Source organism: Amyelois transitella, chromosome Z (genome assembly GCF_032362555.1).
Source record: "Amyelois transitella isolate CPQ chromosome Z, ilAmyTran1.1, whole genome shotgun sequence".
Classification (NCBI taxonomy): Eukaryota; Metazoa; Arthropoda; class Insecta; order Lepidoptera; family Pyralidae; genus Amyelois; species Amyelois transitella.
Window position 1 is genome coordinate 10,676,040 of NC_083535.1, and position 13,038 is coordinate 10,689,077.

At 32.9% G+C, this 13,038-nt stretch overlaps 1 protein-coding gene across 1 annotated transcript; it reads left to right on the forward strand.

Annotated features, from left to right (window-relative positions):
* Nucleotides 1-289: 289 nt before the first annotated feature.
* On the forward strand, nt 290-12,805 carry LOC106133842 (rho GTPase-activating protein 1). Its single transcript, XM_013333683.2, has 9 exons — nt 290-607; nt 690-800; nt 2,805-2,923; nt 3,342-3,496; nt 4,263-4,580; nt 4,895-5,136; nt 6,009-6,209; nt 6,550-6,656; nt 6,771-12,805. Exons 1-9 carry the CDS (start codon nt 559-561, stop codon nt 6,939-6,941), a joined length of 1,473 nt encoding a protein of 490 aa, XP_013189137.1. The 5' UTR covers nt 290-558; the 3' UTR covers nt 6,942-12,805.
* The last annotated feature ends 233 nt before the right edge of the window (nt 12,806-13,038 follow it).

Below are 13,038 nucleotides of genomic sequence, written 5' to 3' on the forward strand. Positions count from 1 at the left end.
CCGTGGGGAATCCTAATAAAACAAAACCCCAGACAAGGCTGTCATACATCTCAGGCCAATATGAAAAAGAGGCAAGCACACTACTGTGGCGCAATAGGGGCTGACAAATATATTGTTCTTTACATTAGGGTACGTACATGACATTCCGTTCGGCATCTTTACCTTGCTGTACGTACTTTAAATAATAGCAAAGACCGTATTTTGTTTTAAAATAAATAAAGTGTTGCTTTGGACATTTTTATAATTCCTAGTTGGCAACATTCAAATCTGTCTATTTCATTTCATTCAGTGTTGGGGAATTCGTGAAAATTCGTTTGATTGATGTTTGATGTCGAGTCAAGTCTTTGATTCTCTGAAAATCAACTTTGCACAAAATTTTTATAAAACTTTCTGTCCTAAATTTAAAATCATGAATTCAGTAGCCGTGATGTACTAATACGTTAGATTGTCTCTTCTGGATGGTGTAGTTTGTGTGTAGATCAAGACTTGGTTGCCATTGATATCAGAAGGGTTGGGCTGAATTGCTAGATATTTTGTTTGTTTAGGTCTCCTAGAGACATGGAATCGGAGCACCAACCGAAACTTAACCCCATAAGGGCCTTTCAGGGTAAGTCGATAACAGAATATACGGAAAAACATTTTGACGAGTCGTTCATTGTAGTAAAAATATATTTTTGTAACATATGCAGTGCTCCACGGTGTAACAACAGGTGAAGAAGATAGGAGCCTCTCAGATTACCACGACTACGAGCCGCGTTTGGAATTCGACGACTCTGAATTAACTCAGTCTTCAGGACTAGGTGGGTACTTAAAATTATATTAAAAAATTTTGTAGGGTGGGTGATGGTAGAACACGAATTTTAGATTTTACGGGAAATTGTTTTGGACTCCAAATGAATAAATAAAGAAAATCATGTTTATGAGAGATTTTATATTATTGCTTACATTACAAAGACCTAAACATAGCAAGAAACTTATTAACATATTCGGTCAAGTTATGTTAGGGCAGGGTTACCTTCAGTCACCAGTGACCCCCATGGCCCAATAGGGAAAATATGTTTTTTCCCTCAGTGTCCAACATGTTAAAATAAAATTATCATCTCATAAAATTCTAGAAAATCTCAAAATCATTTAAAATAATGGACAAGATAGTTCCTGTTATGACCCACTAACTATATTGACAATGCAATCAATAAATTGCACTTGTGGTACAGTTGGCAGCAATAGTGTTGGTTCTAGCATAGTACCTATATAATATTAACTGACCTAGAAACTATACCAAATATTTACAACTATCAATTTAGTTAACTAATAGCTGGTATACATAAAATCACATGCATCATTTAAATGTTTCCAAGGAAAATTTTCACTACAGAACCTGCATAGATATAAAATTTCATTACTATAATTTTGAGCTGTAAATAATACATTTTAACTAATCAAAATTTAAAATAACCCCCATCAAAAATTAATGTTAGAGCATCTATTAACACTAAAACTTATGTCATAACTCAGAACAGAAAAAAGTCATTAGTAAATTGCCCAGGTAGGATTTTTACCTTTTCCTCAACACGCACTGTTTGCAATCAATCCATTCGAACACCAACAACTCTCGTGTCGTCAACAGCACGTAACTTAAAATATTTCGGAGCGCGCATTTTATTTTTACGTTATTTCAGAATCTAAAAATTCAATTAATGTCTTGTAAAGGGCAAAATTTTCTCCATTAAATTATCTTGATGATGAAATCACTTTGGATCATAATGATTAATATCCTTGTGTAGTAGTAATGCTCAAAATGCACATTATAACTTACATATTTTTTTACATATAAAATACCTTGCAGTTACTTTTCACTTGCCTTGGCGGTATGTTAACTATGGTTTAACTTCCTAAAAGTTTCTGGTGGCTTTGCTTGTGCACGTTGTTTATTGCAAAACCAACGGAAACTACCTTTATTGACATCATTGAAAATCGTCTTAAATCACCATTGAAAATTATACAAACCTGTTTAAAATTATTTTGTTTCTGACTGTACACACTCTTACACTTGTGGGGCAATTGGCATCATTGGCTTTCCCTATTTGAGTACTTACTGAGGTACATTGCATTTATAAGTATTATACATACACATTTCACATGCATAATAAATCCCACATATTTTATGACTTAAGGAGAAGAGAGAGAGAACAGGCTCGAAAAGACTGAAAGCTATCCAAGAACACATGGCCTTTGCGAGTTGGCCTATAAAGATGCGATATGTTCTTTAATTGCAGCCTTTTTTGTTTACTGCAGGATGTAAGCCTTCTCTGATATACCTATTCTGTATATATTATGTGCTTGTATTTTTACTCTATTCTTCTGACCCTGACCGCCACGTGACCCAGGAAACTAAGTACCTCCTCCTGCTCTCTGCAATGTCAAGACAAATTGTAAGATTGGAAAATTGCAAGAGAATCGACAACAAGACGATTCATACCGCATTTGCAACCGCTCCCGCATATCATAGACAATTTCATAGTTACTGTGCGGATGTCAATGTTATTGTTTACTTATTGTTTGTATTAGAAAAAACAGACTATATTAGCGTTCATTTTTGTTTTTGTGTAGAATACACAGCCGCAGACAGCGGCTGTACTTAATTTTATGTGTGTTAATTGTAACGCGAGCTTTAGAGCTTTACTTATGACCGTTGGATGTAGTTTATTTATATTTATTATATTTACGTAGGAAACATACAAGAGTTATCTTTTTTAAAAATATGATTGTTTTGTAATAATTTATAATTTTTTTTTTTTATTTAGCGCCCCTCCCTCCAGAGCTGCTAGATGTTTCCGATTTCCTGAACAGTTCTGCTAGCGATGGAACTATTGAAGAAAACTTTGAAGAGGAATTAGCAAAGGCGCCGGAAAGTTATGCGGAGGTATGCTTCTTTACCATAATTATTGTAGTGTTAAATTAATTATTTTTTCAAATAATCTTTAACACCCTAGTTTCATATGCAACTTATCAAGTTATCAAAAGTACAGAATTTTTTAAAAATATAAATTAATTGAAAAAGATGTCGCACAAAATATAATAACATCATTAATTTTACACTTATTCACTTTTTTACATTCACATTTTTTTACTCTAGACAGTGTAAATTTGTTCACTATTAACATTAAAAATATTTATTTATAAATTGACTTAAGTATTTTGTGAAAATGCTGTAACGTGTTCCGTTCGCCGCTTCTTCTACCCTGGCGCTTTGGGATCGGAGTAGTATATATTACACAGTCGTGTTGACGTAATTAACAAAACTTTGTATTATATTTTGAAAATAAATTATGTGTATACAGATAGCAACGTCGTCGCTTGACGACAGTTTTGCGGAGTTGCATGGCACTGGTCTGGTGGAAGTGGTAGGCGACGATGAGATCGGCCGTCGGATCATCGTGGTGTCCGCTTGTCGGCTGCCTTCCAGCAAGGATTTGCACCCAGACAAATTGCTGAGGTATGTATGAAAGCATAATAATTCTCAGTCCCAATTATAGTATAGAAGAGACTGTGCAAAATTAGAGCCTATTAGATTTTAACTTTTTACAGTTTGTTAATAAAAAAGGTCTTTACCCTGTGTTTTCTTTTAGATCAACTGCATGAAAGAGCCATTTAACCCATTTACAAGTTGTAATTCACTATTATCTCAAGAACTTTGTTCCGATTTGGACAGGGCTATTGCTATTGTACTGGAATTTCTTAGTAGTGAGAACTATATTTAATATTGATTTTATTACATAAAACCATGGAATTAGTTTAATATTCCATTGATTTCCTGTAATTGTTTCAATATCAGTGAATCAATAGCGATCAGTACATTTGTTATTCAGATGGTTGCAATCTAAATTTATATGTAACATGGCTTTACGACAGAATCGATATATTATGTGCAACCCACTGCAAATTGCTTTTCTAATCAAGCGGTGACCTTACAACCTCTGCAATCCTTCCATTTATAGATTAGCTGAATAAAGCACATCATAGCTTATTATATTTTCAAAACTGCGAGTCACTAAACACAGCAGAATGTTTTTTTATTCCTTAATTTTTATTTTTGCTATCCTCAGATTTCTGTTTTATGCATGTGGGGATCGCACAGTAAGTTACAAACTGATTTTACTGCATTCTTTATTCACAAAGGGTTAATTTCCTTCCAATTCTGCCATCTCACTAGACACTTCCCACTCTTTTATTGTTATAAAACTGTAGGTAAATTCTTGCAGGTACTTCATGTTCACACTGGACAAATACGTGGAGCAAGATTATAGCGTGGTGTATTTCCACTGCGGTCTCACTAGCAAGAACAAGCCACCGCTGTCATGGCTCTGGAAGGCTTACAAGGCCTTTGATAGGAAGTACAAGAAGAATCTGAAAGCACTTTACCTAGTCCATCCGACTAATTTCATCAGGATTGTATGGCAAATGCTCAGGCCAGCTATAAGTGTGAAGTTTGGCAGGAAGATGATGTACGTCAATTATTTGCATGAGTTGAAGCAGCATCTCGATTTAGAGAAATTGTGCATACCAAGTTCAGTGCTTGAGTGAGTATTCCACTAAAGATCGCCTTTTCCCTGTGAATTTCATATAAAAATATTGTTGCAAAGGTGACTTAATAGTAATTTTTGAGGTGTAATATTGTGTATATTGCACTTAAATAGTGCAATATGTATGATTTTTTTAGTTACTAATTTGCTAGCGGTACCATAGTGTATTGCAGGCACCTATTTTGTTCTTCCCTGCATTTTTCAATTTATTTTCCATAGATTGTAGCTTGCATGAATTATATAACCCGTCCGTCCGTTAACCGTCTTTACGATACATTGGATACAACACTAAATTTTCAAAACATTTTCAGGTACGACAAACTCCTTCTCACAAAGAATCCCAGGGCCGCTGAACTAGCTGCCAAGAACCCAGAACGAGTGGAGAAATCCTCGGAGCAGGGCTCCAAGGCGGCTCCTAAAGAGAGTCTCTCCCCTCCCCCCACCCAACAGTTTGGGGTCTCTTTGCAGTTCGTAAAGGAGAACAACGCCAATATGGTGGACTCCATACCGCCAGTCGTTAGGCAGTGCGTGGAATTTCTGTCGCAGCCTGATGGTAAGTGGTATTGTAACCTAAATTGTGAAACAGATTAAAGATGTGACAGGGATTTTCACGGGATAGGCAAATGCTCTATAGAATATACACACAGACACGCATACACACATCTATGAAGTAATGTTTGTATTTTATTCCTACTACAGCAGATGTAAGCGATTAAATAACATGAGTTTCTTATCTAAATTTTTATGTAGACCATTGTACTTGCAAGGTTTACATTAGCTGATGACTCACAATCTGTTTAATCAACATCATTCACACCTTAAATCATTAAATAAATAGTTAAAACATAGTAAAGTGAATTGACTATCTTAACTAATACATAATTTAAATGCGAAAGTAAGTTTGTTTGTTCGTTTTAACTTCACCCGTTATCTAATTAATCTTCTTGAAATTTTCCGTACATACAGGGTGTCTGGTATATCGCGTTACATATTTAAGGACATAGTTAAACATGAACCGCTTTGTCGACTCGTGGTTCTCACACTTCTTGTTTTTGTTGGATACATTGGTAAAATTTTAACATCTTATTTCCTTATATTATTTGGAACGAAAATCAGATACTAAGTGCCCCCTTTCAATGCCATTTACCAGACAACCTGTGATTAAGGGAGCCCATAATTAAGAGTCTGGTGAAGGACATAGGGTACTTTACATCCAGAATCCAGAAGATGAAAACTATGGTTTCCGTGAAATTTGAGAAAAACTTAATAGTATTAGTATAAAAGACAAAAAGTTAAGAGAGGGATGTTAAGAAAGCCTTATCAACGTTCGTAAGTAAGACTGGGGAGGAGGGCAACCGTTGTGGAAATGCGCTGACTTATACTGCAGTCGGGATAACATGAATTCATAGAAATCAATATTAACAGCGCTCGAGACGGAGGGTTTGTTCCGGCGTTCAGCGAACATAACAGTCATAAAGGAGCTGCAAAGGGCCTGCAACAGGGGCGAGCCGATCTCATTCCGGGACGACCCGCACAACGCGGCTGTCTTGCTGAAGACATTCCTCAGGGACTTGGAGGAACCGCTCCTGACATTCGACCTATATGATGAGATACTGAAGTTTCAGAGTAAGTTACATGTAACACGTATTTATCCCTACAGAGTCAATATCCGGAAGGGATTCCTAAGCCATTTTCACCTCACCACAGATGGCCTTATGATGGAATTGAGATTTAGATTGCAGTGACAGCCTTTCTCTTAATTGACTTTAACAATCTGCAGGAGCAGCTGACACTCCACTTTTTTTTTACTACATACCATTTGGCATTTTATATAAATGTACGTATGTCACTTTTTGGCACAAACTTATGTAAGAGGTGCTATTTTTTAAAACTGCCTTTGGGCGTGTTAATAGTTCTTTTGAAATGTTTTATTGCGTACATATGATTGTGATGAATTATTTTTCAGCATGGTCGAATAAAAGCAAACCGAGGCGAGTGAAAATATTGATACTGGAGAAACTACCACTGGACAATTATAAACTTCTGAAGTACATCATACAATTCTTATGGAAGGTTTGTGCATAGTTTATTTTTATTTTATTGTCCCTTTGCTTGGCAAAGTTTTCTTCCTTAAAGCTGTTGCTTTTTATTTCTACTTCAAAAAGTTTATACATCTGCCATCAACAGGTGCAAGATCGAAGCTGCCTCAACAAAATGACGAGCAGCAACCTGGCCGTGGTGTTTGGACCGAATCTGGCCTGGCCCCCCAACGGACAGATGTCGCTTCAGGCCATCGCCCCCATCAACGCCTTCACTGACTTCCTGCTCGAAAACCAAGAGTCTATTTTCATCATTTGAACGGAACCTGCCCCTCCAATGCCGCCACCGAGTCGCGTTGGTTCAGATGAAAAGAAAAACAAGAAATCTCGAGATTGCCATTGTATATAAAGAAGCGGTTTACGGAGGTCCATTTTCGGTTAGATTTTCTTAGCGAGCCAAGTGAAATGGTACATGAGAATGATATTTTTTGACGTTCTGAGATTTAGCTTCAATATCGAATAGAATTGAATGGTGATGGTTATAACTTGGTACTCTAAGAAAAATCTATACTTCCATACTGATATAAAAATGGGTAAGTGGCTGTTTGTATCAAACGAGGCAGGCATTGTTCATTTACGATTCTCTATGTGAATTAATTTGTAAAAAATGAACAGCAAATTATTGTCCCGATCTGCAGAAGACAATAGGGGCGGATTGTTGGTACTTTATATATAGCCAAATGTGAATTCTCGTTACGACAAATAATATTAAAACAATGTGTTCTAATGGCTGATGGACTAAACACTTAAATACATAAATATCATAGTCATATAAGTGCTGTCATAGAAAATTTCTATTCTTCCTGCCAAATCGGTAGGCCTTAATAAAGGCAATTTTTCGCACAACCATATATATTCTCTTTTAGGTTGCGGAGAGATGTAAGGTGATTTTTTTTCTAATATGAAGAATTAATTTATAAGAGGCATTTCACATTTTCGCACGCATATCTACGTTTTCGACTTTTTTCGGACTCTATTTTGACTATCTTAAGTAGCTCACAAAAAATATTTCTAAATTTAAAAAATATTGGCCATATTTTAGAGTACAAATTTAATACAACAGATTTAGTAAGATGCATTTTATTAATATTTTGTGCGCCATCTCCCACAACCATTTCATTGTAAATCTGCCACAGACTAAATATTGCTAATCGAACTAAAAAATAGAAAATAAAAATTAATGACAAAGGAATTATAAAACAGTAGTAGTAAGTCAAACAATCAGTTATAGTCAATTACCTCCGATTAAAATTATAACAAAATTAAATTTATAAACAAAACAATTTAACTAATAATAACATTTATTGCATTGTCATCGGTCCTTGATACGTGTGCAAAGTTCCAAGTTGATCAGACGTTAAGAAACCAGTGAAAATTAAGCTCAAAGATTCCGTTACATACATACATACAACCCAAGTTAATAAAAGCGTAGTAAAAATAAAATAATTCCAAATAAATTTTTGTTCTTCGGAGATTCCTATTCTATAGTTATTTTTTTTTATATTTGCAATACAATAATTTTGACGATTTTTGTGAAATGGCTCTTTTTAAGAGGACTACATCAGCTAATTGAGACTTTTATAATACCTACGTCGTGTAGACGATTCACTGCATTGATACTTCCCAAAAAAATATATGCCAATACATATGTAAGAAAAATACAAATCTCAAAACATGATAACAAATCAAAATATTATGTCTTTCAATTTTGTCTCATCAAGCGCGCCACCTGTGGTCACAAGTGTTGTTGATAGATGGCGCTAAAGTCGATAATGTCAATGTGTGCTCGCGTTTCTAAATTTCACTTAGATGATGCTTAAGCAAATATTAAATGTGATGTTATAATTTTATCGGAAATTTGGGTCTTTATTTCACCTTTGCATTTCAAATTATTATGATCTTAATATTTATATTGTAATATTCAATTATTTTGTACCTAATGTATGCAATATTATTATCATTTCATATTTTATATTTTTTCATATTGTAATCAATAATTTAGCTGTCATTTTTTTATTTTACGTGATTACTCGACTTTGCGTATTGATGGTAAACAAATGATTTTATTCATCACTTGTTTTAGAATAATTGATTAATAAACCTGCCTTCAAGGTACTAGAGTTAGTAGTGTGGCATTAGCGGGAATAAATTTGGTCATAATGTCTTAGTTTCTAAACTAAGGATTGTTATTGAATCTGGTCTTATAAAGATTTTTCGAACGCATCTTATGAACTCAGCGTTTATAATATATGAATGTAAGATTTTATGTACCTGCGATTCCATGTACGCTTTATCTACGTAATCAACGCATTGACTCCCATTTTGACGCATATTTTTATGTGTAGTTATCTTGTAAATAATGTAATTTGTATAATATAGGATCTGCAGTGTCCGTGACCACAGACGCTGCAATTTTAAATGTACCTTATACCTGTGCAAATTACAAATTAGACGCTACGCGAAAGTGTCAACGTAGATGTCCTTAGATATCTTTACTTATTAAGGATTTTTAGACCAAAGTACCACTTTCGTGGACGTTGGTATTGTAATCAAACTTTGGTGCTGTAAATAACAATTGGAAATTGTATATTGTAAAAAATTCTAGTAGAACATTTAAAACGTTTATTCGTTATATATGATTATCATTATCATGATAAGAAGATGAAAAGAAATGTATATTTATCTTCATGTTCGTGAAATATTTCACCGCGGTTTGGATCGTCTTTAAAGCCTGATGGCCCTACTGCGTAATTATATATATCTGTAACGTATTCATAAAACTTTAAAATTATAAAACATATGTCTACACTTAATGTTTTGGATGTCACAATGACTGTATTGTATCTACTACTGATAACCAAGAATTCCATACTATATATTCCGACGAGTTAAATAATCAAGGAACTATACTAATCACTTTAGGTTGTATTTATGGATATCGTATATAAATCTGAATGGGGTATTTTACTAAAATATATCTTAAGAATGTATACCAAAAATAACAAAGAATTAGTTTTTAGATTTAGAATATTGTATTAATTTTAAATATTAAGTTAAGGAGAGGTAGGTGTAAAATTTACAAGTTTCTTGGAAAGCTGACTTTTGATATGGAAGCGGGGAATCGACTGATTTTTTATATCATCTGAATAAACTTATAAATCTCACACACATTAAAGTATACTGTAGCACTAGTGCGAATATGTTTTGTCATAATATTTCGCTGTACACGAATAAAATATTCAATTATGATCAATAGAAGGATGTGTCTAGGTTAAAGTCAAGTACCTTATTTGAGACTGGTGTACGAAATAGAATGCAACAATGGTCTTACGAAAGTTAAACTTAAGGTAGCTTTGATTTTATATACCCACAAATTTGTTTCAACTTTTATCATAATACATAAAGGTATGAATAAAATATAAGATTGAAGTGCAGAGCAGAACAGTATCCTATTTAATATGACAATAGTATACATATCTTATGATGGATAAATGGCTTAGTTTCTCTTACAAATTCTAAGATATTTGTCGCTCTGTGTACTGTTTAGTTCAATATTCAATTTATAGTGCTGCATTTGTAAAACGCAATTCACCTACTTATTTTCTTTTTAATATTAACTGCCCTTTTCGTAAACAGTATATGTTTTTTAAACATATGCGTCATTATATATCTTTAAATTTTTAAGATGCGTTTCTCGCGCTCACATATGTAAATGATATCTTTATGACCACATTATAGTAGGATGATACAGTATTTCAATTTCAGTACCTGCTAAAGATGGGAATTGTAAATAATCCTTAGTAAAAGTGACTAAGTCACCATATATGGAGATTAACAATATCAACAAAAATAAACTAATACCTAATATTGGTTATAGCTAACATAAGTAACCTTTAAATTTAAGTCTAGTTATAATTTATTTCCGAAAGTATTTAAGTGTCCATAAGTACCATTTTTTTGTTCGTATTGTGTTCTAATATGTTTGATAGATCATGTATTTGTAACTTTTAACTTTTTCGTGTATTTAAAGTAGCCACAGATTGCAATTGTAATGACAATAGTAGATTTTATTAGTATTTTAAATGTCTACTCGCATATTAAAATTTGATGTCGTTATGATAAATGTTCATATTAATCATTAATAAACATTACGGGATAAGGTCTTTGTTAGAATATTAAAACTATACATGATATACAGATTTTAAATAAAATATATATACCACCTTTGGTTTACATTGTAGTTCTAAAATCGTAATATATGTGTAAGGTAATTTTATGGTTAATATAAATCAATACTTTGTTTATTTTTATCAGATTTTTATTTACATTTACACGCAGTAATTTTTCAATTGTAAATTTGGCAAATTTTCCATTAAAATTCATTAAGCTTTATAGGTATGGGCACATTTTTACATTGTAGTGTGTTCTAAAATTTTGGTACGTCCATATGAAATATGCCATATCTTCGGTTGTCCATAGTTGCCATTAAGATTTTATAATATTTATAAAATTAAAATAACCATTTTCAAAATTTTCGCTACTGATATTTCATACGATTCTTAGGTACCTATTTTACAATTATTTTATATTAGTTTTATAATAAAAAAAAAGCTTTAATGTCAGAAATTATGGCAAAAGATAAACATTTATTTTATGACGTGTGAAGTACCTACATGTAGATGGGATTTTTTGTTGATATTTGGCCGCCGCAACGTTAGTGCCATGTTAAATTTCCATAAACTATTCGATTATGTTTCCAGAAAGCGCTTATACAAATTCATCTTTTCAAGAGTGTGCAATAAATAATCTCTACAGTATAATACGCTTTATGTAAACTAAGGTTGCATTAGTACATTCGTTCCCTCCACTTTGCCTTATTATTTGACATTTCATTAGATGTTGCCGGTATATTCACATGCTCACTATTAGGTATTTAATACATACAGCCTTGTTTAATGTAAATTTCCAGTTCCTTTTTCCTACGCTTTTATTAGTTCATTATATGTTTACACCAGCTTTGCTTATAAGTGAAGTGTGTAAAGTTGTTGATTGGTTGATATCAATAATACTTATACAAAATAGGCCAGGCTGTCAATTCAAAGTCCAAAATATATTTTTTATTAAGAAGTATTTTATTACGCGTTCTAAATAAAGAATTTGTCCACTCATCAATTCTAAAAGAATGCTTCATCCCAGTGGGAACTATTATCTATTTTTAACAAAGTGCAATTATCACCGCGGAACGACGGTGACCATTGACAAAGATTGTAATGAGTGTACTTTGCACGCCTTCAATTTAGGCGCATTGGCGGTTACCGGTCTTATTCTTCTAAGCTATTTGTTGCTAATGGTTTTAATTCAACATTTTGATGTGTCATTCATAGCATACTATTATTTAAAAAAAATAAATATATTTTTTATATCTCCATGCCTACCAAATAAATGTAAGTAGGTAGTCCAGATCACTCACAGTGCAAACTAGTTTTAAGTTTCAACGAGTCTATAACCTATGAATCTCCTTATTTCGGCATTCCACGTGTGTAAAAACAACGAATTTCTTTTTATATATTTTTATTTCATACATAATATAGTAATTAATTTTAGTTTAAGACATATTACAAAAAAACCGATATTTCTTTATGGGTTATTTAAAATGGCCAGTATACGAGAGACTTTTATAAGTTTCCCGTATAGACAAAGATTAATTAGGTAATAGATTTATATATTCAGTTTCGGGCTCTCCTTGATATGATTAAATACACCGAATTATTTTACTATTAAGTCAGTTGCCAACGCCTGTAATTTATCATTTTTATAATACATTGAAGAATGATATTACACTCTTTTGTTATGACCAGTTAGGTGTTTTACCTGCAATTATATTTATTTCAAATATTTTACATAGGTCATTTTTTATATTGATTGAGTAAATTGTGGTGTTGTAATAATTTGGGATGAGCTTCCGACCACCACCAATTTTATATAATATTTAAATGTCAATGGCGTTAAATGTTGTAGAGAAAATGTGCTTTATAAAAGCATTTTTCATAAGCATATAAAGTAATTTAATATATCACTTGTTAACAGAATGTAATATTGTCAATAAATTTGATTAGAATTTAATTTGTTTCACTTAATTTTCTTTTCACACCACAGTACACTACATATAAGAGCCGTAGCCGCACTGGAATAGGAGGAATGATGACAAGGTCTTAAAACAATATTAGTTAATTATTAACATGACAGAATATATAAAATATAGAATAAAGATGAGACGCAGACGATGAGACATCACACGATAGAATTGCCTATCCCGTCGCTCCGGAAATGTATATCTAAAAATTTTGAGTCGCTCT

What these genes read in the sequence shown, in the direction of transcription:
- LOC106133842 (XM_013333683.2), top strand. Translation starts at nt 559, where the DNA reads ATGGAATCGGAGCACCAACCGAAACTTAACCCCATAAGGGCCTTTCAG. An exon ending in CGCCGGAAAGTTATGCGGAG is followed by an intron (nt 2,924 to 3,341) that starts GTATGCTTCTTT and finishes ATGTGTATACAG; the next exon opens with ATAGCAACGTCGTCGCTTGA. An exon ending in ATTTCTGTCGCAGCCTGATG is followed by an intron (nt 5,137 to 6,008) that starts GTAAGTGGTATT and finishes CAATATTAACAG; the next exon opens with CGCTCGAGACGGAGGGTTTG.